We start from the raw sequence: 27,021 nt of genomic DNA on the forward strand, positions 1-27,021 counted from the left end.
ATGTAATATCTTCTTGGTGGTTATTAATTATTTATCACCCACTGTCAGGATGGATGTATCCACCTATCTATCTAGTAAGAATATGCTGAGTTGTTGCAGTATCTCAGGCCTTGTCCTAGGGCCTGGAACTATGGAAAAAGCAAACTGTCTCACAACCATACACTCTAGTGAGGAAGACATGGGTATCCCCTTGACCTCCATCTGCAGCAAGCGGTGGGAGACCCTGCAGCTAGCAGTGGGAGACCCTGCAGCTAGCGGTGGGAGACCCTGCAGCAAGTGGTGGGAGACCCTGCAGCAAGCCGTGGGAGACCCTGCAGCTAGCCGTGGGAGACCCTGCAGCTAGCCGTGGGAGACCCTGCAGCAAGCCGTGGGAGACCCTGCAGCAAGCCGTGGGAGACCCTGCAGCAAGCGGTAGGAGACTCACGATCCTGCCTTGCCAAAGCGGCACACTCAGAAAACATAGGGCTCACCGTTTTTGCCCACAGCTTACTCTCTGGATCAATGACAAGCTGCTGACATCGCCTGATGTCTCCTATGACGAAGCACGCAACCTTCACAACAAATGGATGAAGCACCAGGCATTTGTGGCAGAACTGGCTTCGCATCAAGGGTGGCTTGAGAACATTGATGCAGTAAGTAGAGGAATGAGCTCAGATGTGCTCCGGCGACTGGGGCCTCATTCATGACACAGACAGTCCCGAAGCTTGCTGTACTGTGTAGAACTAGGCAGTGAAAATAAAACAACCTCCTCTAAACAGTAATGAAAACTTTAGTGTTCCTGCTGTAGCTAGACTCGTTAAACCCGGTGAGAACAATTAGGGTTCAGTAGCCAGTAACCAGGGGGCAGTCATTTCTGCTAGCCTTCCAGCACTGTGTTCCCTGTTGTTTGGATGGGCAAAACCACCAGGAAGCAGCTATTCACTGCTCTTGCAGATGAAAGCACAGGGCCTCTCTGTATTGGGCTTTCCAGTGGCACAGGCCAGAGTGTGGCAGGACTTACACCTGGGAATGGCCCTTTGCTCTCCCTGCTGTGGCTGTCTAGGAAGAAATAGGCCCAGTGTCTGCGTGAAGCCAAGTGGTTAGGGCACAGCCTCGGGAGCCAGACTGGCTTCTCCTCTCTGCCCCTAGCTCTCCTCTCTGAAATGGGGACAATAACTCTTAACAACTGAGCTGTGGGCGTTGCGTGCTTGCAGACAGATACAGCACTTAAGATAGTGTTTGGCAATTGTGAGGTCATTGATAATATTGACCACTATTGATAGAATATTTGCCTAGAGCCAAGTTCTATTCTACTCTCCACACCCAAACCCCAGACATTTATACAGGGAAACACGGTCAGGCAGCCCCAATGACCAACTTATTCCTGAGGCAAAAACACTACTTCTGGAACTTGTAAGGGGTTCCCATGCTATGGCTACCTGGATCTGATTTATTTGTTAGTTTATTCATTATTATTATTGTTTTATGAGACAAGGGTTTGCTCTGTAGCCCAGGATAGCCTTGAACTCATGACCTTCCCCGCTTCAGCCTAAGTTGACAGATTACTGCTGTGTACCGCTATACCTGACTCCTGGATGGATTTTGATATTCTTCTTTTCTTTTTTCTTTTCTTTACTTTTCTTTCCTAGGGGAGGGATAACCAGGAATTAAACCTCTACCATACAGCTAGATTCTCTCCCCCCCATTGCTGTTTTGTTGTTGTTGTTGTTGTTTTGAGACAGGGTCTCACTAAGTTGCCAGAGTTAGACTTTAGTTCATTTTGTACATCAGGCTGGCCTTCAGCTCACTATCCTCCTGCCTCAGCCTTCCGGGCGCTCGAGTGTTAGCAGGCTTGCCTCCTAAATGAATCTTGAATTTTTCTTTGAGTATCAGTCCCCTTTACTGGGATCCTTCTGAGTCCTTTGCCGAAACACTGCTCTCCCTGTCCCACACCCTCTTGCAGAGTCAAAGGGTGTTTGGGTGGCGCCTCACCCAAGGTCTGTGTCAATTCCTGGCCTTATCAACCTCCCTTCAGGATTTCTCTTGCAACCACCTGGAGTGAGGCCCCTCAAAGGCCACTGAAACTAAGAGTGAGCTCTCCTCCTTCCCCCACAGGAAGGAAGGCAGCTGATGGAAGAGAAGCCCCAGTTCAAGGATGTGGTGTCAGAAAGGCTGGATGCCCTGCACAAGCTCTGGGATGAGCTGCAGACGACCACGAAGGCGAAGACTGAACAACTCTCGGCTGCCCGGAGCTCCGACCTGCGCTTGCAGACCCATGCAGACCTTAACAAATGGATCGGCGCCATGGAGGACCAGCTACGATCAGACGACTTGGGCAAGGATCTGACCACTGTCAACCGGATGCTGGCTAAGTTGAAGGCATGTGAAGAGGCGGTAGACTCAGAGTGTTGGAGTAGAAGGGATCTTAGGGAGCCAACCTGAAGCCTTAAAGTAAGCGCTCCTTCTGTGGGAATTCTGCAAAAATGCCTCCTGATTCGGAAGCCGGCTCCTACCCTTTTGCAATGGATAGGGCAGGAATTTAGTAAAAAGATGCATGTGAAATAGAAGGGGGAGGCAGCCATGGAAACTGCTTGGAGGAGGCTGCACTTTAAAAGGGCCTTCAAGGATGGGTGGGTGAAGGGACAGCCCCTGTCCAGGTGTCACAGACAGTACTGACACTGGTCCCCGTGTCCCAGAGAGTGGAGGACCAAGTGAACTTGCGGAAGGAGGAGCTGGAGGATCTTTTTGCCGAGGCACCCTCGCTGGGAGCAGAGGCAGGAGACACAGACATGAGCATCGAGAAGCGGTTCCTAGATCTCCTAGAACCTCTGGGAAGGAGGAAGAAGCAGCTGGAATTATCCAAAGCCAAGCTACAGATCAGCCGGGACTTGGAGGATGAGACGGTACGTGGACTGCAGCCTCTCTCCCCCCAGAGCTGAGGTGCCAGCTGCCACGGGGCTAGCTGGTGTTGCCCAGAGCAATCTTGCCCCTTACCTTGTAGGGTTGCTTTGGAGATTGCACTAAATAGAAAAATCAGGACAGGTACTTTTTGAATGACTTACAAGTCATTGTTAGTACTGACCAGTCAAGATCCCACTTTGGGAAAGGGAGCAGGTTATTTGGAAACCTAGTTTGAAACATCTGTCTTCAAAATGGGGGTGTTGGGAAGAGCCAGGCAGCGCCTTGTCTGGCTCTTTGTGGGTGTTCGGGAAAGGGAAAGCTGTCTGGTAATATTATCTCAGCTGTCTTCCTGCCTTCTGGTCTCTGCAGCTCTGGGTGGAAGAGAGGCTGCCACTGGCTCAGTCCGCTGACTATGGCACTAATCTGCAAACTGTGCAGCTGTTCATGAAGAAGAACCAGGTGAGTCTCACCTCACCAGTGCATCCGTCCCTGCTTGTTCCAGCCTGGCCCCCAGGGGGTCAGCCTAGCTCTGCTGTGCAGAAGGCTGGTGACAGCAGATTATTGCTCCTGATGGTTGCTTTCAGTCCCCTAACTTCATGGGAAGTTGCAATGCAGAAAGGGCAATGCTTAAAGTGGCTGCAGAGTGGATTCTGGGAGCATCACAGAGGAAGGAAGCATCATGTTACTTGGGAATTTGGAACCACCAGACTCTATTAGGCTCAAATGAGTGCCTGGCTTGCGGAGGGTGGGATCAATGTGCTGCCATCGTCCTATTTTGGGTAGCCTCCCAAGAGGATGCCACCAGCACTGAAGCACTGCCTAGCCCCCTCCTGGGGCTAAACTTGGCATATGTAGTATCCTTAGAGTATATAGACCCAGTTCTTCTGGACACGTGACCATCCCTGTGAGGCTCAACCTCTTGAGCCACTGAATTTCGACTCTTGAGTCCCAGAAGCGAGCATCTACTGATTCACTCTCTTAGAACAGATTAGGTACTTCCAGCTGAAATCCTGAATTATAGGCAGGCACTAAACCCTTCCCGTCGGGGCTGCAGAGGGAGCCTAAATCCTAAGAAAGCCATCTGTGTGGGATCACAGTGGCTTCTTGCCTGGGCTGGGGTTAGCCCCAGACCTATAACTAGGAAGCAAGACACTGAGTGTAAAGTACGATACACGCTCCAGTCATACTCCTTGTGCGCATTGTTTATTTGTGTATGTTTAAGCATGGAAGTTGGTGATCTGTCCTCAGGGCTCCTCCTTTAGATGATTTTAAAGGGTTTGAGGAGATTGTCAAGAGGGAGGAAAAAGGTCTAAGGAACCTAGAAGTATACACAGAAGCTACAGCTAGCCAGGGCCTCTAGGATCCAGAGAGGGGATCAAGTATCAGGGCCTCCTGAAGAAAACAGTAACCCAGTTACCGGACAGCAAGGAAAGGGCCATTTGGGCTCAGACAAGAAATAATAATACACAGTTCAGATTTGAGCTATAGAAATGGAGAGAAATAAAAACCAAAGCTTTCCCCGAGGGGTGACCATCAGCTTCTTCTTTCACCTGGGACCCCCCCCCCCAAAAAAAAAGCTAACACCAGCACTTGGCCAGTTTGAAGTTGTTCTCCTTTCCCCCAGCACAGAGACCTGGAATCTAGCTCCGGGATGCAGATAGGGGGTGGTCAAGAGCAAAGTTTAGCCTGCAGATGCAGCTATAGGGAGTGATTCAGAGCACTGGTTAGCCTGAGGATGCGGCTATAAGGAGTGGTCCAGAGCATGGTTTAGCCTGAGGATGTAACTATAGGGAGTGATCCAGAGCAAGGCTTAGCCTGGGGATGCAGCATAGATGGTAGAACTTCGCCTAGCATGTGCAAAGCCATGAGTCAGCTCCACATACACCGAGCATGTGGTGAATACCTGTAACCCCAGTTTCTGAGCATGGTGGAGGCAGAAGGATCATGCTTTCAAGACCAGTCCAGGGCTACAGAAGACCCTTCACAAAAAGTGTGGGGCTAGGGTTGGGGGAGGGTGGACTGAAGGGAGAGGTGACTGGTGGTTAAGAGCACTTACTGCCCTCCTAAAGAACCTGAGTTCAGTTCCCAGCACCTCCATCAGACAGCTCACAACTATTTGTATTTCCCATTCAAGGGAATCCAGTGCCCTCTTCTGGCCTTCATGGGTATCTGTACACATGTGGCATACACCCAGACACATACAAACACACAAGTAAAAAATAAATAAATGAAAATCTCTTTTAGATTTTTTTTTCCAAAACACAAAGATTGTGGAATCAGCAAGATTTGTGCTTTAGTCTCAGCCCTGTCTTCACTGCAGCTTCTCAGGAACAGTGTTAAGGCTATCATTTGCTCTGCTCTGGTAGGAGGGAGAGGGAGGGGTCTCCCGCTGTCAGTAGACTTGGCCTCCTCCTCTGGGGAGAAGGCTCTGCCTCTGAGTCCTTCCTCTGGTCGCAGACCCTGCAGAATGAGATTCTGGGCCATGCCCCACGGGTGGAGGACGTGCTACAACGAGGGCAGCAGCTGGTGAAGGCAGCAGAGATCGACTGCCAAGACGTCGAGGAGCGCCTGGGGCATCTGCAGGGCTCGTGGGACACACTGCGGGAGGCGGCAGCTGGCCGGCTGCAGCGCCTGCGGGATGCCCACGAGGCACAGCAGTACTACCTGGATGCTGGCGAGGCGGAAGCCTGGATCGGCGAGCAGGAGCTCTATGTGTTCTCTGACGAGCCCCCTAAGGTATGCTGGGATGGCAGAATCTGCCAGCCAGAGTGCTGAGCGGTAGGCAGAGCTGGGGTGGGCAGGCACTTGGGGAGCCTGCCAGTCCAGGTGTATGAGAAGAAAACACAAGTTACAGGTGTGTAGGGAACCTACAGACTCCTGCTGTCCTGTGATATCCCTTAGGGCATCCCACCTCATTAAGAACATCCTACAGGTCTGTCACTTGCCGCCAGTAGGTGTTCCACCCAAGGGCTCTTCATAGTATATTGTAGCCATGCTACCAGACTGGGTGACAAAGGATATAAAGGGGTCTCTCAAGACTGTAACAACCCAGTTATTTCCCCAGAGAAGCCATTGTCATTTTGGGAGACTCAGAGGAATAGGTTTCCTCCTCTGAGCCAGCTTTCCAGGACCTAGGATGTTTTCCCAGGGACAGATTATTGGAGTTGGGCTTGAAAGGCAGGGCAGATACCAAACAAGACTCTAAGGAGTTGAGAGAGGAGCCGAGAACAGCCCTCCTAGGAGTCACAGGAACAGGAAGGGAAGGTATGGAGGTTTTCCTCTCAGCTGGGCTTCCCAGAGCTCGGCCTTAGCTTTCCAAAGGACGGAGTCAGGTGGGGCAGCGCTCTGGTGCTGACCACTGCTGCCTGGCAGGATGAAGAGGGCGCCATCGTCATGCTCAAGCGGCACCTGCGGCAGCAGCGCACCGTGGAGGAGTATGGGCGGAATATCAAGCATCTGGCTGGCCGCGCCCAGAACCTGCTGTCTGCAGGCCACCCTGAGGGGTATGTGTGCCTCCTGGGCTGGTCCGGCCGGGTGTGGGAATCAAACCAGGGTCCCTTCAGGTCTAAGGGGGGAGAAATAGGACCGGTTTCAGCAGAACTAGAGGTTTCTGAACTACTGGTTGTCTCTATTTCATTTTATTCTTTGGGTTGTGCACAGAAGTCATACAAGGTAGGCCCCCGAGACTGCATTTATAGAAAGGTCAGAGTCAGAGTGCCCCTGGTGAACTGGGAGCACCACTCTTTTGAAGAGTTAGCCTGTCCTAAGAGGCCTGAAGGTCTTGCAGCAAATCCTTAGGTAGGAGTAAGGTAACTAACTACTGGCCACAGGCTGCTTCAGCCATGACCCTCTCCTCAGCTACCATTAGGGCACACCTCCCAACATGCACTGTGTTTCCTTGGTAGTCACCCCACATATCTCCCAGGGAACCCCAAGAAGTGAATCTCTGGTTCTGCCCTTTTCTGAAGAGCTAATTGGAATCACTCCTGCTGAAGCTCCATCCATGGTCCATGCTTTGTACTTGAATCTGTTACACAGAGAGAGAGAGAGAGAGAGAGAGAGAGAGAGAGAGAGAGAGAGAGAGAGAGAGAGAGGCGGGGAGGGGGAGGGCACTGTGAACAGAATTTCAAAACAATCCTGCTATCTCCTGAGGGCAGGGGGTTGAGGGCTTCCTTTTCTCTCCAGTTCTTTTCCTGGAAAAATGGTTGTAATTTCTGGGGTCTGGAGAAGAGTAGGTTGTCACCTCTAAGCCCACTACTCTGGGTTCTTCTATTGTATTTTGTTTCATTGTACTGAGGATGGAGCCTGTGATCTCACAACCTGCTAGGCAAGAAGGCTCCCCCAGGCCATGCTTCAGGTCTTGGTTACCTTCTTTAAAGCATTTCTTGGTTTGGCTCCCAGGGAACAGATCATCAGGCTTCAGGGACAAGTAGATAAACAGTACGCGGGGCTGAAGGACATGGCTGAGGAGCGCAGGCGGAAGCTGGAGAACATGTACCACCTGTTCCAGCTGAAGAGAGAGGCTGACGACCTGGAGCAGTGGATTACAGAGAAAGAGATGGTGGCCTCATCCCAGGAAATGGGGCAAGACTTTGACCACGTGACCGTGAGTACCAACAGCTCTTACTTTCTTTGCCTTCCTCTAACATGTCCCACTCCCCTGCCAAGTGGAAGAAACTGCAGAGATGTGGTCATGCCACTGGGGGGTAACTGAAAGACAGTCGACCCTGGAGAGCATGACAGCCAACTCCAGGTGGCCACAGTGGCAACCTGACAAAGTGACCGCCACGTGCCCTTGCGCTCAGCTAACCACATTCTGTCTACCCCGCGTTCAGATGCTCCGTGACAAGTTCCGAGACTTCGCCCGGGAGACCGGGGCGATTGGGCAGGAGCGGGTAGACAACGTGAATGCTATCATCGAGCGGCTCATCGACGCGGGCCACAGCGAGGCAGCCACCATTGCCGAGTGGAAGGATGGGCTGAACGACATGTGGGCCGACCTGCTGGAGCTCATTGACACCCGCATGCAGCTGCTGGCTGCCTCCTACGACCGGCACCGCTACTTCTACACAGGCACTGAGATCCTGGGCCTTATAGATGAGAAGCACAGAGAGCTGCCGGAGGATGTGGGGCTGGACGCCAGCACGGCCGAGTCTTTCCACCGGGTCCACACCGCCTTCGAGCGGGAGCTCCACCTCCTGGGTGTGCAGGTACCTTCCCCCCACTTCCTACCTGTGGGCATTTCAACCACCTTCTCCTGGTTTCTCTTCCTTGGACAACCCAGCAGCTCTCGGGAATTTATTAGCTTCAGGAGTAGTGCTGCAAGCTGTGGTCTTCTGGCTGTGTACTGTTTACTAGCGAAAACAGCAGTACCCGTCAGTACTAGGTATGATTTTAAGTGATGTGCGCAGTTGCTGGATCTCCACAGCCACCTCTGAGGAGGCACTCGCGTTGTGTTTGCAGACTAAGACAAAGCGTAGAGAGGGTCACTGTTGCCTGGAAAATAAAGGATACCAAGTGGAGCCAGAAGGCAGGCCCTAGTGCCCTGGCTCAAGACCCTTCACGTTTAGTTAACTTTCAGATAGGGCTGCCTTTCATGGGGTTCTAGAGTCCCTAAGATCTGCCTGAATCGTCAGGTGGTGGTGGCGCACGCCTTTAATCCTAGCAGCTGGGAGGTAGAGACAGGTGGATATCTGTGAGTTCAAGAACAGCCTTGTCTCTTGAGTGAGTTCCAGGACAGGCTCCAAAGTTACAGAGAAAATCTATCTCGAATAATGAAAAAAAGAAAAAAGGTTCTGCCTAAATCCACTCTCTGATCGCTGGAGCAAACCCTGAGGAACCTCTGTAGACTCTCTAGATTTCTCTGAGCTTGACTGAGTAGATTAAATGAGGGACTCCAGCTGTCAGCTCCCCAGGCTTCCAGTGGAGTAGGGAGAGTTGGACTGCTGTATAGTCTTAAGCTGGCTCTGCGGGGTTCAGGGAGGGAGCACCGAGAAAGCTGGACACCTGGTTTATCTTAGGGATTTGTCCTCCTGCTGAAGGTGAGGTCTGGTATGTAACTGTTGTATCTGGGGCATCAGAGCTACTGAGACAGGTATAGCTGCACTGAGGATTGAGGAGAGAGGCTTCACTGTCCCTGAGTGGTCCCCAGTCGAAGGATTTTGGGTAGGCCTATCTTTGAAGAGGGAGTATGGGAGGTGAATAAGAACCAGGGACCCGAGTGTACAGGTCCCGTCCCAGCTGTCCCTGTGATTAGTGGGAGGAACCTGGAGTTGCCCTCTTAGCATCCCTGTGCCTTGGTTCCCGCATCACAGAAGCAGGGATGTAGTAGTACCTCTGGATGGGTTGCCATAAAGAGGAGGGGAGCTAATTACATTTCTAGGACCGTGCTTGCTCAGTAGTTACTCTCATTGTTGCATTGCTGAGGAGGCCAAGAGAAATTGAGACAGACCCTCCTAGTCTCAAATCCTGGGCCAGAGACCAGCACATGCCCTGGGCAGGCAGAGGTGCTAGAACAGAGGACCCCCTATCCTGTAGCATCCTGCTTTCCAGTAGCACCCTGAGGAGGACTCTGACGGAGACGGTTGCACTTCCAATAACACACAGGTGCAGCAGTTCCAGGATGTGGCCACCCGACTGCAGACAGCATATGCAGGGGAGAATGCAGATGCCATCCAGAGCAAGGAGCAGGAGGTGTCCGCAGCCTGGCAGGCACTACTTGATGCCTGCGCCGGGCGCCGGGCTCAGCTGGTGGACACAGCAGACAAGTTCCGCTTCTTCAGCATGGTTCGCGACCTCCTCTCCTGGATGGAGAGCATCATCCGGCAGATCGAGACCCAGGAGAGACCCAGGTGAGGGGTGTGTCCTCAGGGATGCTCAAGTACCATGGTTCTCAACCTCCCTGACGCTGCGACCCTTTAATACAGTTCCTCATGCCGTGGTGGCCCTGACCATAGCATTATTTTTGTTGCTATTTCATTACTGTAATTTTGCTACTGTTATGAATCATAATGTAAGTATCTGTGTTTTCCGATGGCCATAGTCAACCCCTGTGAAAAGGTCATTTGACCCCCCCCCCCCGGTGGGTTGTGACCCACAGGTTGAGAACCATTGGCTCTAGGACATCCTAAGAGAGTCAAGGCTCCTCCCCCAAGGGATGGTCCCCGTGAATGGAAGTTCCTGAGGGGTACCAGAGACCTGATTGGGTTCGGATGGAAGCACAGTGGTTTATCGTCTACTGGGAGGACTGACCTTTTCAAAGTAAAAGGTCATATAGATTCTCCAAGGGGACCATGACCACTATCAGTGAAAACAGGTGACTCATATAGGCAGAGCTGGACAGGCTCAAGATCATTCTTCCTCAGCACTGGGATGTCATGGTCACACCCCTAAAACTCAATATAAAGTTGACTGTCCATACGAGGCCAGGTCAGACTCACGGGCAGTTGAAAACCAGTGGGGCTGGACCTCTACCTCAGCAAGTATTGGAGACCTCTCTCTGTCCCTCTGTCCCCCTCCACCATACACATTAACATTTTCAGAGATATAATTCATATGCCATCCTTGACAGTGTATTATCCTGTGGTGTTCATATATTCCCAATTATGCGATCATTGCCCCCAGTCTAAGTTAATATATTTCATCATCACCATACACATGCATGTACACACACACACACACATACACGATCGTACGCATGCACGTGCACACACGTGTATATGTGCGCACACAAAACCACTCCCATGCATAGTCAGTCATTGTGCTCCCTGACTCTGGCCCCTGGGGCAGCTGCTTTTCTACTTTCTGTCTCTCTAGGTTGACCTGTTCTCTAAGTTTTATATAAATGGTGTCAGATAGTACATTATCTCCTGTGACTGGTTTCTTTCCTTCGCCTGTTTCTTTGAAACATGATTCATCCATGTAAACATGATTCATCCATGTAAACATGATTCAGTACTTTATTCCTTTTTACCATCATCATATTCCCAGGCTTCCCTGGGGTACCTCTTCACCTTGCTGAGCCACTGAGCAATGAAGACACTAAAATGCCAGTGTCACTGCTGGGACTGAGACAGAAGAGGAATTCCAGGCTAGCTAAAGAGAAGAAAGAATAGGGACCGACTCCTTGAGGCAGGTCTGAGTGACCCATTTTGTCTCTCCGACTGCATCTCTGCCCTGGTCCTCCTGTCCCCAGGGATGTCTCCTCTGTGGAACTGCTCTTGAAGTATCACCAGGGCATCAAAGCTGAGATCAACACCAGAGCCAAGAACTTTAGCACCTGCCTAGAACTCGGGGAGTCCCTGCTTCAGCGGCAACACCAGGCCTCAGATGAGGTGAGTCCCTCATTGTCCCTGTCACCATTCTTGCTGGCCAAGCAGCTTCAGGGAGCAGAGCGGGGAAGAGGGGATGCTTCCAAGGAGCGGAGGTGCCTTCAGGCCGGAAATTGGAGCCATAGGAGCCTGTCCCCTGCCTTGGGGAGGTGGATGCTCACTGAAGGAGAGCAGGCCTGTACCTACCCAGTACCCACATGTCCATGTACTTCCGAGTTGTTGACCCCACTTCACAGGTGAGACACCTCACAGGTGCCTCGGAAGGATGAAGTCATTTCCCCAAAGCCACACACAGCAGAGCCGAGACTTGAATCTAGGACTGTGTGACCAAGCTTGCTCTTGGAAGCTGTCTGTGGCTGCCTCGGACAGTAGGGAGCATCGCTAAAGCCTGGGCTCTCCCCCTTTCCGCCCCACAGATCCGGGAGAAATTGCAGCAGGTGGTGTCCAGGAGGCAGGAGATGAATGACAAGTGGGAGGCCCGCTCTGACAGGCTCCACATGTGTGAGTATAGCTCAGGGCTGAGGAACCGGAGACCCCTACTGGAGGTAGCGGGTACCACACCTTGCCTGGAGGAAACTCCATGGCGGTACAACGCTCTAGGCCCCTGCCCACCCCTCTTGTCACCCACTGCCGCCCTGACTGTGCCCAGGATGGTTCCCCTGCTGAGCTGTGGCTTGCTGAAAGGGGTAAGGCATCACTAGTTTCTCCCGGGTATTTGACCGTCTTGTTCTATGGAGGTGAGGTGCTCTGTCCTCCAGCAGCTAGAGGCTGAGGAGAGAGAGAAGAAAAATCTTACCTCCCAGGTAAGTTATGAACAAGGATAAAGCCAGGACTAGTTGATCCCCATGCAGGCTCGTCTGTGACTGTGTAAGATGGACGAGAACAAGAATTTGAGGCAGGGGATTGCTCCCTAAAGCAAGATGATGTGAGCCACAATGGAGTTGGTCCCGATGGCTGCTTTAAAACTATGACTGTGACTGTGCGTGGTGGCTCACACCATTAATCTTAACACTTTGCGGGGGATGGGGGGGATGGAGGCAGGAGGACTGAGAGTCTGAGGCTAGCCTAGACTGCACACTGAGACCTGTCCCAAAAGCTAAGGGCTAGGGATGAAATTCAATGATAGAGTATTTATTTAGTATGCATGTAGGCCTGAGTTTGACCCCCAGCACCACCATACAAAATAAAAAATTTATATATATAGACATATATAGAGAGACATTTATGTAAATAAAATTATATACATGTAAATTTTTATGTAGCCATTGGTAGAGATGGGGTGGGAGATACATGTAAATTTTTATGTAGCCATGTAGCCATTGGTAGAGATGGGGTGGGCCTCTAGTGTGGGGATAGAATGGCTTACATAGAAATTCACCACTGAGCAAAGTACCCATATAGTTGAGGGATACCTGAGTGCTAACTGACCCTGGGGCCTTGTGGGTGGGTTTGTGGCTTCTCCTGGCAGTGCTGGAAGTGTGCCAGTTCTCGAGGGACGCCTCTGTGGCCGAGGCATGGCTGATTGCTCAGGAGCCCTATCTGGCCAGTCGGGACTTTGGACACACGGTGGACAGCGTGGAAAAGCTCATCAAGAGGCACGAGGCTTTTGAGAAATCCACAGCGAGCTGGGCAGAGCGCTTTGCTGCCCTGGAGAAGCCCACCACGGTGAGCAGAGGTCGTCTGGGGGAGCGAGAAGGCCACAGCTATTGGGATGGGCTGTTACAAGGTACTCTCAGTAAGCTGTCGTGTACATGGGCTGGTGTCAGAGGGTAAACAGATACAAGAAAGTACTGCTGCATGAACACCAGAGACAAAGGCTGTGACTCGGGTGCAGATATTAGGGCATGTTGGGGTTCAGGGCCAAACTGAGATCATCTGAGAATGTAGCTCCCCTATGTGACTGCTCTGACCACTTTACCTTTTCCTCCCCTAGCTGGAGCTTAAGGAACGCCAGATTCCAGAAAGACCCCTAGAGGAACCTGGGTGAGTATCAGCACTGTGTGCCTATATACAGGAATCCAAGCATGCTGTAAAGGGGGTGGCTGGGGAGGAGGGAAAGGAAGCTCCTGACCAGCAGCTGCCATGTGAACAAAAACGTTTGACCTCTCCTCCTGGGTGTCCTGTCAACACAATGCAGAATGTATGGAGCTTAAGAGTTGTGTTGCACTGGGTCCAGAAGCCTGAAGCCCAGTACAGAAAGGAAGGGGTGGCTAGCAGTTGCTGTTACTAAACCAACCTCTTCCTTAGGAACCCCCAGACACTGCCCTTAAGCTGTCTCACATGGAATTCATCCACTTCTCAAGTGTTTGTCTTCACTTTTCCCATGAAACCTTGGGGCATGTCCTTGCTGAGCACCTCTGGGAAGGAGAGCCAAGGATAATGCGCTATACACGCTCTGAGCTCCCCAGTGGGTAGAGAGCCAGAGAAAACCAGGCACCTGCCACTAAAGAGGGTTGTGTCTTCCGTAGGCCTCAAGAGGAGGAAGGCGAGACAGCTGGCGAGGCTCCCCAGGTCCACCGCGCGGCCACTGAGCGAACATCCCCGGTCAGTTTCATGTCCCGCCTGTCTAGTTCCTGGGAGTCGCTGCTGCCAGAGCCTGGCCACCCCTTCTAGGCTCAGCCAGGGCAGAAGGAAGGCGAGGACAGGGTGGGCTGCCTAGTCCCCACCCTCATCCTGCCCCTCTAAGGAGCCTTCTTTAGATCAGTCTACTTTTGTATTAGATTTTAATTCTTAAATAAGTCCTCTCCTTCCAACCCAGACACCAACCCACCAACATGGTTCTACAAGTTTGGTTTTATCTAGCCTAGTAAGTTTTATGGGACTGCTACATCCCCAGCAGAACAGGGATAACACTTTATACAGAGGCAGTTCCTCTCGGTACATGGTCTCCCCATTTTCCTTCAAACTCTGTCCTTAACACGGTGCCCCCTTCATATACATGCTGGCACATACATGTACAGAGGCGCATGGACCAACAGACTGCTTCATCCTGTGAGCCACCCACAGGCATTCCATGCAGTAAAGTGTGAATGTCCACCCTTCTAGAAGATTTCTTCTTTCTCGGCAGAGCCCATCCCCCATGGCTATGGGTCATAGCGTTTGACTATGGGGATGGTTCTGAGACAAGATTAGACTTGAATCCTGCAAGTGCAGAGGAGAGCCCCAGAGATTTTAGCCCTTCGGGGAAACCCCAGTTTATAGAACAGTGAGCCAGAACCTTATCTGAGCAGTTTAAAGAAAAATGGCTTCCAGAGGCCCAGGACATACAGCCTTATGCTGTTACCCCAGAGCGGGTTCTTTTGGACCCTGGGAGTCTGTTCAGGAAGCCCAGGCAGCTCTGACTCAGGTTGGGAAGATGCCGTGGGGAATAGCTGGCTGAGAAGAAAGCAAGAGTCCATAAGTGATTCACACTAGTGCATGGATCTCTGTGGCGTGTGGCTTTGGGGCTCACAGGAGCAGCAGATACTTAGTGTCCCCCTCCCAGAGCCCAAGTTAGCATGAGTGACCTGAGATGGGATTTAGAAAGATTAGCATCCTCGGTGGGAACTTCTGCTACATGGGCTACCCCAAGAGATATGCAAAATCCATATCCCTATGCAAAATCCCTGTACACACACACACACACACACACACACACACACACACACACACACGTGCGCGCGCTACCCTGAGAAAGATGCATGTATCTTCCTGTGCAAAATCCCTGTACACACAGACACACACGCTACCCTGAGAAAGATGCATGTATCTCCCTGTGCAAAATCCCTGTACACACACACACACACCCATGTGCACATGCACACTCACACACACACCCTCAGGTCCTTTGGTCTCCTTCTCTGAGATGTAGTAGCTCATCCTGGTCAGCAGAGGGCACTGTTGGGCTCTGCTGGAAGACCTATCTCTGAAGATCCTGCTGCTGGCCCCATCACCCTGTCTGTGGTAAACTGTCATCCAGCTCCCTTTTCCCAGCACCGACTCCCCTGACCCCATCCCCACCTCGCCCCACTCCCACCAGAGGGAGAGAGAACTCCAGGGGCTGATATGGACTGTGGACAAGGGCTGGAGCTGTCCCTGCCTCCTGCCTCCACCTTCTGCGCTTCTGCCCTGCATCCCTGTGTGTCTGCATGCCGTGGTGTCCCCGGTGTGCGGGCTTCATGACCACCTGAGCATCTCGACACCATTGTCTGTCGTGTACGTGTACGTCTGTGCCAGTGTAACTACGTGTGCACCCGAGCCACCTCCATCCAACACCTGAATATCACTGGGTTGGGAGGAATAAAATTTGCTTAAATCTGAGTGTTTCTCTGGGGGAGGAGTGAGCCCCTACGGGAGGCCCTTGCTGAGGAACCAGCTACTCACCAGATGGGAAAAGCAGCCCATGTCTATACCAGAAAGCAGCCAGATGGCTAATCAAATGAACACCAGACCAGGGCCTCCTGGAGACAGATTTCCTGCTGCAGCTCTTTCCGAGCCTTTAAGATGCTTGGGGAGGAGCTAACTCCAAATCATCTTTAGTATGAGAAAGAGGATGGAGCCCATACTGGCGGAGAACCCAACCCAGTTTCACAGAGCTCCTCCCACGCCCTGTTTCGCTGCCCTTCACGGAACCTCTGGCCCATCACAGGAAGGCTCAGCTGTCTGCTGCGCCTTCTCATGAACAGGCCTGGGGTGCCATGGCTCTCCCGCTGGTCCTATCTGTACAGTCTGGTGTCGGGTCCTGTAGTATAGACACATGCCACATTGCTTCGTGTGAAAGCCGTTACTAATGCATGCCGCTTCCTGCTGGAGTTACGAACGGGAGTGGATCAAGCGCCCTTGCCCTGTCTGGATAGTGCATCTCTCAGGGCAGCACCCTGCAGGCCCCAATCCAGTCTTCCCCTTCCTGTGTGTGTACATGCAATGAGTGAGCTGCCAAACCATCACTGCAATGCCACTGCTGCCCCTCGCCTCTGCATGTTAGAGCTCATTCTGGTTAAAAAAAAAAAAAAAAAAAAAAAAAAAAAAAAAAAAAAAAAAGCCAGGCCCTCCCCACAGGTAAGTGTGAAGGCAGGCCAAAGACAAGGTATCATGAGGAGCAGGACTTGAAGTCAGAATGTCTGGGGTCTGGTCTTTGGTTCTGTTGGAACATTGTGTGGGTTTGGAGCCCTCCCCTCCCCCTCCAAGTCCATTGCCTCATAAAGGTCCCTTTGTAGGGTCGCAGAAAGCCTCCATTCCCATGTGTCAGCAATGCAGCCTTTCAAGGGAGGGATTGGAAGAAATGGCTTTCCCACCATCTGCTCCTAACTCTGAGGCCCCACCAGATATTGTGACGCCAGGACAGGGAAGAAGAGGTCACGGGCTAGGTCATTGGCCCTTGTCCCTGTTTGGGGAAAGGGCTGGGGGACCTGGTAGCTTCGCCGTGTGTCTGCCCAGAGTGTAATGCATGAGAACATTCTGGCAAGTGGCAGACACCCTCTCTGCCTTAGGTACCTTCCCTTCTCCTTGGAAAGGACTGGGAGCCTGGCGGAGTGTTCTTCATCTTCCAGGCCAGAGTGGTGTTTGTGGGAAGATGTTTTCTCCAGGAGGGAGGAAAGTGGGCTCTCTTGGTATTAAAGCGGGTGTGAGTTTCCCCAGGCTCAAGACCTCTTCCTACACGCTGTTCTTGCACTGCCCCTGCGGGGCTACTGCGATGATGTGAGTGACATTTTAAAGACACGGATCCTCAGGGGCTGTAACAACAAGCAGTCTCCTGCTTGGAACCAACATACCCTTCTGCCTCCAGGTCCCCAGACTAGACCCCAGTGCGCAGTGCAGGAAGACCCTGGAAACAAAGACCACTCCTGAGAGTGGCATTGTGGGTACCACTTATAGTGAAGCTTCCACAGGCTGTCAGGGAGGAATCTTTCCCGAGGACAGTTCACAAACACCGCTTTTAAGTGAAACCTTCCAAGACTGGCAGCACAGCCAGCTTCCCTGGGGAGTGGGGCCCGAGCATCACAGTCGCAGCTGATGGACTGATCTGGATCTCTCTGATCCTTGTCTCTTCCTTCCGTTGTCTCTGAGGCTTTGGGGAAATAGCCAGCACTTGCAAATGAGAGGAGCAGTACCCCAGGAACTATGGGGGCACTAGGATCTGAGTCCATGGCCACGTTTGTGCAAAGGGTGCTAGCCCCAGCCTCTGTTGCCCCCAGGAACAACCTCCCCATCAGCCCGGAGCTTTAATCAGCAGCCGGCAGTGAGACTCTGACGTTGGTGGGCGCTGTGGGTGTGGAGCAGCAGCTGTGTTTCTTCTTGCCTGAACAGCTTTTCCCAGTCTTTGCCCCTCCCCACCCCCCGAACAGCGGCTTTTTCAGACATTCTGCAGCGAATGCAAATCCTGTTTGTTCCAAATGGGCAGTCTCAGCCTGGAACAAACGTCAGCTTTGCCCCAAACTTGGGCGTGTTTCTGTCTCCCCAGGATGCCTGAGTCAGCGTGGCAAGGGCGTGTCTGCCTGCAGTCTGGCACCGTGCCCTGGCTCCCTGGAGAAACCTGCTCTCCTTCTGGACATTTACCCACAGCTGGGTGTGCCCAGCTTTCTCTTTGCGATGCCAGATGCCGACGCCTGGCCGCTCTGCTGCAAAGTCTCCTGAAATTCCTTGTTTCAAGCTATGTCTCCCAGTGTCCCAGATACTGGTGGGCTCAGGATGAGACCCCGTTAACATTTGGAAATGCCTCAGAGTGGGTGAGAGGCTGGTTATCTGGACTCTAGTGCCTTAGTGCTGAGGACCAGGTCGCTAAGGAACTCAGCAGCCATCAGCTCCTCTAATGTCAACACAGGTGAAAGGCCTGGTGAAGGTGACCCCTGAAGAAGCCTTGCTCTCCTCTGGAGGCAGTGGACCAGATCTCCTTTTCCTGTGTCCACGAGGAGCCAGCAAACAATCTTCCCACCTACCTTTGCTTTGTCCTATGGCCTGTGCCGCATTCCCTCCATCTTGCCTGAGCTCCACAGTAGCTATCTCAGAGCGCTGAGTCCTGGGGTATAGCATTGAGCTCTTCTGCTCCGTAAACCCCACTTCTCCTGAGAGCCCCTGACCATCTCCTGGCCTGCCATCCATGGGGCTGCTGGCTCACTGCCCCCAGCTTGCCTTTTCTTCCCCATCCCTACATTTCCTGTCCAGCACAACCTCTCCTTTTTCCTCTGGGGTAGCCATTCCTGCCCAACCCAAGTTTCCATTTCTTTGGCTACTTTCAACTCAACAAACTGGTTCTTTTTCTTCTCTGGCATCAGCTGTCTTCATACAGCCCTTACAAACTGTTTAGATAACCCTTCTTCCCCAGAGCCTGGGAGCCAAGACATCAGACACTGGGGAGAGCAAATATCCTGAACAGGTGGCTCTGCTTGCCCTGCTGTCACCTGGTACCATTTGGTTGCCTAAGGCACCTAGCAGTGAAGCTTACGTAGCACAAACCCTGTTTCCAGCCCCTTCCAGTGTAGCCTGGATGTGGTCATACCACCTTAACAGATTGGCCACATGTAAGCTGGGCACGTCTCACTTAGACTGGAAACCCCACCAGGTGATATTTTCTTCAGGAGTCATAGTATTATACACACGTAAACACACTGGGACTGAGTAGAGAGAGCCTTATGTTCGGAGCCAGGCAGCCCTGTGTCTTCCACCTTCCATTGTTAGATCTGGCTCTCCTGGTCAGTAAAACGAGAAAGCTGAGAAGCTTGCAAGAGAGAACGTACATGGAGAATCTGGCACTTAGCCTATGGCCATTTAAGTCCCGTCATCCTCACCCCAGCCCTCCATCTTTTAGAAGAATTGTCCCTCGTATGAACTGTGACGTTGCCAAGGACTTAGACACCAACCAGCCTGCTCCATCCCTGAGACTCCATCTCCATTTGTCCCAGGCTCCTGTCCCAGTACTTGTTACCCTGCTGATGTCCAGCTGTCTGTTCTGAGGTCCATCCCTGCACCCTGGTTCTCACCAACATTAACTGTAGGGAGAAAACTGTCAGTCGAGGTGTCTTTGCTTATGGGGTACATCTTAATTCACTGAGCATCTTCAGAACTTTGGGAAGATCCTGTGTTCCTGAAGCAGACTACTTTGGCCTGTTGTATTAATGGTCTGTGTGCAGCCCCCCACACCACCTGCTGGTGGATCCTGGAAATTCATCTTCAAGTCGGTCCCCAGAAGAAATTTAACCCTTTCTGGCCACTTTCCCACTTCTCAACATCAGTGAGGAAGCTCCTCACTCCCTCGTTTACTTCCCCCACCGGACCAAGCTTCCCGGCGGGGCAGTGTGCTTAAAAGTCAAGCTTGTGTGACTTTCTTGGCTTTGCAAGGCTCTGTCAAGATTCCAAGACTCAGGTGGTTATCCCCCTTGTATCAGGAACCTGGGGTCTCTCCTTGGTTTGGTTTTAATCCTCCGAGGTCCCACAAGGCTCTTCTGAGTACCTTTTCTTCCCATAATGCCCCTTGATCAGCAGGCAATGCCTTTCTTTCTCTGATATCCCAGCAGGTGATTCGCTGATCAGCAAACCAAACCAGCCTCCATCACAGGTGGTGCCTCTTCATATGGCAGCCCGACACCCAGAATTCCCTCCAGGTAGCTCAGGCATTCTCCTTCAGGCTGTCTTCAGCTCCTCTGGGTGATGTCCTAAGATAGACACCCCTCAGTGAGGCGGAACTGAGTTTTCCTGACAACCAAGGCCGGCTGGGCTGGCTGAATGCAGAAAGGGTGCTGGGGGCTCTGCTCACCTCCTCCATCTAGTGCCTATGCAGAACCTGCCTGTCCTGTGCTGGATGCAGAGCAACCCTGAGCCATGACCTCCTTCTCCTTCTCTAGACACTTCCTGCCAGATTCCTCTGCCTGACAGGTACAAAGGATCTCTCCCAGTCCATACACACCCAGGGAGAACAGAGAATGGCCACCTCTTCCTGTCTCTTTCCTAGTTTATTTACTCTTAGGACCTAGGCAAGATTGGTCCTTCTGCCCCAGCTATCCACCAACCTGACCTCTAGTTTCACTATTGGATGGGTCATGGTCCAGCTGTTTGCTGGGAAATCCTGGATGCATCACCCATCCTAGAAAGGGGCAGTAACTCATTCAGCAACACTGCCGGCCTCAAACTCATTCATGGCAGGTTTGGAGCTAGGCCCAGGCAGCCCAGGCAGTGGGTGGGTCTCTGGCCAGAGACTCCTTTGGTTCCCTGACCACCTGCCTGCCTAGGCCTAGCCCAGGGTCCTGTGCTGCCTACCTTTCAAATTTGCAAGGCATTTTTTTCGGGCAGAGAAGCAATACTGTGGACCCTTGCCTTTACTCCACTAGCATGCTAGGTGACCCCAGATCCTGCCAGGACTTTCTGGAACCCAGTTTTCCAATCTCTGGTAGGACCGGCTGATTCAATCATTCCCCAAGACCCCTTTTCAGCCTCAAAAAGCCTTAAGAATGTCTTCTCACCTCCCATGGGGGCTCCATCTGTCCCTGCCACCTCCAGCTTTCTCCAGTGGGACTTGCCTTCCTAATAAGGCCTTCATTGCTGACTCTACCTACATGCCCCTCCTCCCGAGGCACAGCTGCAAGTAAAAAGCCCCAGGGGAAATTCCTAATCTCTTATGAATTCCAAAGTAAAGACTTCTACAACCATGCTCTTCTTTTAGGCACACTATGAGCAGGACTGACCTTAAGCTAGGAGGCAGCCCTTCTAAGCACTGCCTTTACTTCTGACCACGGATATATAAGGCTAGGTAGAGTGTCCCTCGTAGACTTCTTTGCCAAGTTGTGAGATCTTTGGAAAACTCCGAAGGTGAATTACCAGATCCTTCCATTCATTGTTGACCTCTCTTCGAAGGAGGCACCTTCTCACCTTCATCTTTAAGCTCTGTGAGCTTCAGGACGAATCGGAGCTGCCCTGAAAGGCTTTACTACTTCACCACCGTGTCCCTGTTCCTGTCTGGAGCCTTGGGGTAGCCCAGCTGAAAACAGCGGAGGAGTAGCGGGTAGGACCTGGCCTGCCAGCATGCAGTCAGGATTCCCCATGGAGGCGCCACTCAGGCATCCTGAGAATCCCATACTTGAGACAAAAGAGTGTTTGAGGCGGTCTCTCACTGACCACACAGACACTGGCCACAACAGTTCAGCGGAGCCGGGAGATGGGTCTGGAGGACTTGGGATCATAACAGCCAACATTTGCAGATACTCTCTTACCCTGCGGGGCTTCAGATCACCCATTAAAGTGGACGCAGGCACTACCCTACAAACAGACAGTATCAAGAAGGCTTGGTGACTTGCTGAGTCTTCTCCTGTTCCTTATGGATGCCTAGGGACTTAGCCCCAGGTCTGTCTGACCCAGCATGTGGGCCTTGGGCACTAGAAAAAGTGCGGTGTACCATGAGACATAGTTTGATGGAGAAAAGGTGGGCTACTATAGAAGGGGTGTTCTTTTCTTTTTCCTCATCCTCCCCTACTCCTCCAGAAGTTGGCCAGATTTCCTTGGGAGCTGAAGAGATGGAAAGTCCCTGGGGCCTGTCCATCCTCTCTGCCCTCCCCTGCATCCACCTTCCTTCCTCAGTGTATCTCCCAGATCCAGGAGGGAACTGAGGACTCCCCAAATCAAGCCCTCCACCCCGCCGTCATTTTTGGTTCCTCCCTCTCAGGTCTTGACCTTTGTGTGTTGTTGGAGGCAGGATGTGCTAAAAATCCACTCCAAAAGCAAGACCAGAGAAGAAACCTTTGCATACACTGGAAACCCCCAGGTTTCCTAGCTAACTTGTAACCCAGCCAAGTATGTTCAAAACACTCCAGCTCCAGCCTTGGCTAGTCCCTGCCCAGGATGCAACAGGAAGGAGTCAGCCCTAGCTAAATCTACCTTGGTTTTCAAAGGCCAATTGCTCAAAGGCTGGGAAAGGAGTGGATTTAAAGCATAGGAAGCAACTGCAATAGGGCAGAGGCTGGGAGAGGGGTAGGGAGAAGGGCAGCCGAATGCAGTCGTGTAACAGACTGGTGGCCTTCCTCCTTGTACTGGGGTGGCATCTTCTCCCAGACTTCAGCTTCCTCCTGACCTATCTCTAGGAGAGGTAGAGATAAGAAAGTGCGAGGTATTGGGCACTTTCTATCCTCTGGACAGAGTCCCCTCTGGGGGATAAGAAAGCCCCACTAGACTTGAGTCTGGGGCTGAAAGGCAGGCAATTGCCTCCATAACTTTCTATCCAAGGAAGGAGGTAGGCTGCACTGGGGCCACAGGACCCCAAACTGAGGTTTCAGGTCCCATCCCTGCCGTTCCTCACTAGAAAATAGCAATGCAGGCATTTCGGGGCCTCAGAGCTTTGGGGCCGACACAGGGCACACACTCTGAGCTAGAAACTCTTCAGCATACAGAGAAGAGTGGCCTCGCCACAACCCTCATGGGACCCTAACAAAGGAAGGAAATGGAATAAAATGCAGGCTTGCCTGATTCTGGAGTAGAGTTTCCTAATTACTTTGTATACCCATTAGCTATATGACATCCCAAATGTCATTAACCTCTGAGCTTTGCTTTTCTCATTATCTCTAAAAGTGTTTGGTCAGTGGTTTCCAAATGCTTCCAGCCAGGTTTCCCTTCCTTTGAATGAAATGTTACCGGACCCCTACTTAAGCGCTTGTTTAAAGTGATGGGTACACACACAGCTTCTCCAGTCTTCTCCCATTTGGCATTCCACAGCGCCACCTCAGGCAAAGCCCCGTCATTGCAGCTGCTAAAAGTACCCAGTTTCAGTGTGTGGTACCCATACCCTTGACCTTCTGCTTCAGAACAGGGAAAGGCTAAGCTCCCAATGAAAGGAACATGACCTGCTCTTTCCTGACTCCTCCCTGCTCCTCCCCAATGTTCTTCTGAGCCTCCAGTCAGTTCCTGGTGCAGGTCAGACAGAGCCAACTCCAGAGTGGTCCCTTTACTGCTTGGGTAGCTCTGGTCCTCCAGGGCTCCTCAGGCTTCCACATGTGCCTTCTAGGGACACCTTCCCACCTTCTCCTGAGGTGAGCGGCAGTCAGCCACAGGGACAATGCACTAGCCCCATGTAAAACCACCTTGTTTGGTACCCATTCAGAAGACCCTCCTAGGGGCTGGAGAGATGGCTCAGAGGTTAAGAGCATTGCCTGCTCTTCCAAAGGTCCTGAGTTCAATTCCCAGCAACCACATGGTGGCTCACAACCATCTGTAATGGGGTCTGATGCCCTCTTCTGGCCTGCAGGCATATACACACAGAGAGAATATTGTATATATAATAAATAAATATAAAAAAAAGAAGACCCTCTTATTGGTCTTGCCTCACTTGGCAATGGAAGGGTAGCTGTCCCCACATTCTGCTGCCTTTAGTACAAGGGCAGGTCAAAGAGACCCTGTAGGAGCTGTCCAGCTAGGAAACGGGATGCCCTCCTCTCTTTACCGGCACCCGATACCTCCATCAAGGAGCTGCTTCCCTCGCTTGGCTTGGTCTGCAGGGACCCCACACAGAGGTAAATACCACAGCCCTTCCACAAGACAAGCAGCCAGTGATGGTTAGGAACCCTGCCCTTTCTAACAAGTTCCCACCCGGTGACAGGAGAGGACTTGCCAGAGCCAGAAGAGACTCCATTTGTTTTATAATAAGGTGAGGGGATCACGCCTCAACTTTTGGGCTAAGATCCAGCATAGTGTAAGACGAGGGAGACTTGGGGCTTTGGTTACAATGTGAAGGCTACGGAAGAGTACCCAGGCAACACTCTTGTCCAGCTGGCTTGTAATGTGTCCACACGGCAGGCCCTTTCTGCAGAGGAAGTCTTTCTAGAGCCCCATGGTGTCTTGAAGTTGGAAATATCTGGAGGAAGCCGGGTTGGAGCCTGGAGCAGGCCTTAGAGAGCTTGGCCACAGCCCCAAAACCCACTCATGATGCGTTAATCACCAGACCCTTCCATCTCTTCTAACAACCCTCTTTTGCCAGTGAAGAAGGGGATGGGTTTGCGCTACTGTGAGGTCAGGGAAACGGAGCCAGAGTCCAGTGAAATGAGTAGGTACCCATCACAAGCATCACAGGAGAGCTGGGGTCGGTCCAGCAGTTTGCGGTAGAAGAGAAGTAGGTTCAGGAGGAAAGCACCAAAGGAAAGCTACCCCTGGCCTGAACCCTCATGAAGGCACGCTCCTCTCTTGTGCCCCTGAGCAGGGGGAAGAAAGAGGAACATGGCCTCAGGATCTGCAGCCACCACCCCTGCCAGGACACCACCAGGATGAGCAGGAGAAATCCGTTGGGGAGGAGAGGCCTGCCACAGAGCCCCTCTTTAAGGTCCTGGACACGCCCCTGAGTGAGGGTGACGAGCCCACGACGCTGCCAGCCCAGCGGGACCTCGGGCACACTGTGCAGATGGAGGGCTACCTGGGCAGAAAGCACGACCTAGAGGGGCCCAACAAGAAGGCCTCGAACAGGTGTGTTGGGGAAGGCCACTGGGGAGGCTGAGCAGCTCCAGGGGCCAAGCCACCAGCAAGCAGAGCTTTGAGGTCACAGGCATATGCTGGGGAGAGCAGCCACGATGTGTATTATTATTGGGCCTGGTAGGAAACGGCTATCTCGACTTTGGTTCTGAGTTCAAACACTATGGCTTCATCAAAGATTACCCAACTCCCCTATGAGGTTCCCCATTTTTAAATGGGGTGAGGATGGATGGTGGTCACAGCTGGCCTTTTCAGAATGGGTGCTGGGTCTGGCACACGGCAGGCTCATGGTGTGATAACTGGCCAGTTATCACAGGAAGCCTTGGTGCTGACAACATGGTCATGATCCAGGCCTCGCCTTCACCCATCTGGATCTCCCTTTCCTTGCTGTAATCTGGGAGATGATCAGGACACATGAATGCTGTAGATGCCTGTCACAGGACCCCTCCAGGGCCAGTGCATACCACAGAGCCAGATATGTTCTGCCCCTGCCTGGCTTCCTTGGGGTCTTTTCCCTTTTAGCAGCATTATGGGGTCTGAGCCAGCAGGCTGTGGCAGAAGAGAAGTGGCCTCAGGTGGAGAGTGCCAAAGATAGAGAAATGGGGCAGCATTGGGAGGTGGAAAGCCAGTGTCTGCCCTAGGGGACTCAACAAAGCTACTTCAAATGTAAAAAAGGAACAGCCATGTGGGGGACCCAAAGCCCTGAAGAGTTTCACTGTGTAAGTGCAGAGTCCAGGGAAAAGGGGGAACTACCATTTACAGGGCACCAGGGCACCTCCTGTGTGCTTGGCATTCTAGGAGGCCTGATCAGATCTTTACATCTGCAATGGGACACTGCAGCTTCCATTTTCCAGACGGGAAAACAGTACCTCAGGGAGGTTAAGTCATTTGCTCGAGGTAAGACTGTCACTTAGTAGCCACTGCCTTTCGGCAGGCAGAAGGACCCTGGGTTCCAGCAGAGACCAGGACTTTAGGGAAAGCGCTCTGCAGCCACTCTGCCTGAATCAAGCTCTCTCTCTGGCCAGATGGTACTTCTTCCCTCTGAGCCTTCCCAGCTCCCCATCTGCCTTCAAAAGACAGACAGAGGGAGGAGGACCAGAGGCAGGAAAGCTGAGTGCTTCTCAGTGCTCCTTACCATCAAAACGCAGCAACATGCCTCCCATTGTCTGTGCAGGAGCTCAGGCAAGCCTGCCGTGAGCTCGGGAGCTTCGTGTTCTCCAAACACAAGCATGGAGACGAGCCTAGATTTGCAGAAATCTGGTGTTTGAGGGTTTTTTGTTTCTTTTTTTTTTTTCTTAAATGATAGACAGAATCAGACATGCCTCTACTATCAACCTCAAGACCAGTCTACGCTACAGACTTGAGATCCTGGCTCAAAAAACCAAACAAAAAACAAAAGGGGAGGGGGCTAGAGCAGTATACTGAGTACAATATATACATGTACACACACATACATATTAATCAAAATAAAAAGTCTAATTCTCCACACTGATGTATAAATATGCAAAGAAACTTCAAGAAACAATCAGAATCATAGCATTTGTCTAGCATAGGTTTAGTCCCCAGCACTGTAAAATTTAAATTATGAAATAAACAGTGGCTTAGAGGTGTAACTCTTAAGTAGAGCATTTGTCTAGCATGTGCAAGGCTCTGAATTCTAACTCAAGGGACCTTGGAGAGACGGCTTGCAGTTAAGAACTCAAGATTACTTCCTGGCACCTGCACTCCCGGGGATCTGATGCCCTCTTCTGGCCTCCAAGGGCACCTGCAGTCGTGAACACAAACCACATGCAGACATGGAGACACACACATAAGTGGCGCTCGCCTTTAAGGCAAAAGTGGTGTTATCTTTGTGAGTTTGAAGCATGCTTGGTCTACTTGGTCTACATAGTGAGTTCCAGACCAGCTGAGATGACAGAGTAAGATCCTGTCTCAAAATAAATAAATTAATTAATTAAAAAGTTTTACACCTTAGAAAGAAAAACAAACACTAGAATTATTAGCAACAAACTGTGCATTGGAATGTTTGGAGCTAAGGGTGGGGCTATAGCGCAATACTTGTCTAGTGCTTGCCTGTAGCCCCGGGTTCAACTCCCAGTATCACCAAAAAGAAATGCAATCTCCCACTGTGTTAAAGAAACATTCTCAGTAAATGTAGTTTCTTAAGCCTAAAAAAAAGAAAAGGGAATATTCATCACATTACTAATACATAAGTTTTCCACTATTATAAGACCTACCAATAATAGGTTACCATACAGCTATGCAAAATTATTTTTAAATAGTATTGAGATTATGAAGAAATACCCGTTATGCCTAAAAGCCTAATATAAAATTGAATATGGAAGACTGGGCATGTAGCTCAGTGATAGATGTTCAGGACCTGGGCTCAGTTCCCAGG

The 27,021-nt window shown here is 51.6% G+C and overlaps 1 protein-coding gene across 1 annotated transcript in view; it reads left to right on the forward strand.

Moving 5' to 3' along the window:
* The window catches only part of Sptb (spectrin beta, erythrocytic), a 127,949-nt gene that overhangs the window by 96,957 nt on the left and 3,971 nt on the right, over window positions 1-27,021 (forward strand). Inside the window, exons 19-33 of the mRNA XM_087911741.1 lie at window positions 486-632; window positions 2,095-2,358; window positions 2,676-2,882; window positions 3,250-3,339; window positions 5,338-5,616; window positions 6,253-6,383; window positions 7,282-7,486; window positions 7,716-8,090; window positions 9,487-9,731; window positions 11,075-11,213; window positions 11,627-11,711; window positions 12,679-12,875; window positions 13,144-13,193; window positions 13,679-13,754; window positions 24,358-24,617. Of these exons, the coding sequence (XP_087767867.1) occupies window positions 486-632; window positions 2,095-2,358; window positions 2,676-2,882; window positions 3,250-3,339; window positions 5,338-5,616; window positions 6,253-6,383; window positions 7,282-7,486; window positions 7,716-8,090; window positions 9,487-9,731; window positions 11,075-11,213; window positions 11,627-11,711; window positions 12,679-12,875; window positions 13,144-13,193; window positions 13,679-13,754; window positions 24,358-24,617 (2,750 nt within the window). The remainder of the gene's footprint in view (window positions 1-485; window positions 633-2,094; window positions 2,359-2,675; window positions 2,883-3,249; window positions 3,340-5,337; window positions 5,617-6,252; window positions 6,384-7,281; window positions 7,487-7,715; window positions 8,091-9,486; window positions 9,732-11,074; window positions 11,214-11,626; window positions 11,712-12,678; window positions 12,876-13,143; window positions 13,194-13,678; window positions 13,755-24,357; window positions 24,618-27,021) is intronic.

The sequence above is a fragment of the Myodes glareolus genome, chromosome 11 (genome assembly GCF_982192425.1).
Source record: "Myodes glareolus chromosome 11, mMyoGla1.1, whole genome shotgun sequence".
Taxonomy (NCBI): Eukaryota; Metazoa; Chordata; class Mammalia; order Rodentia; family Cricetidae; genus Myodes; species Myodes glareolus.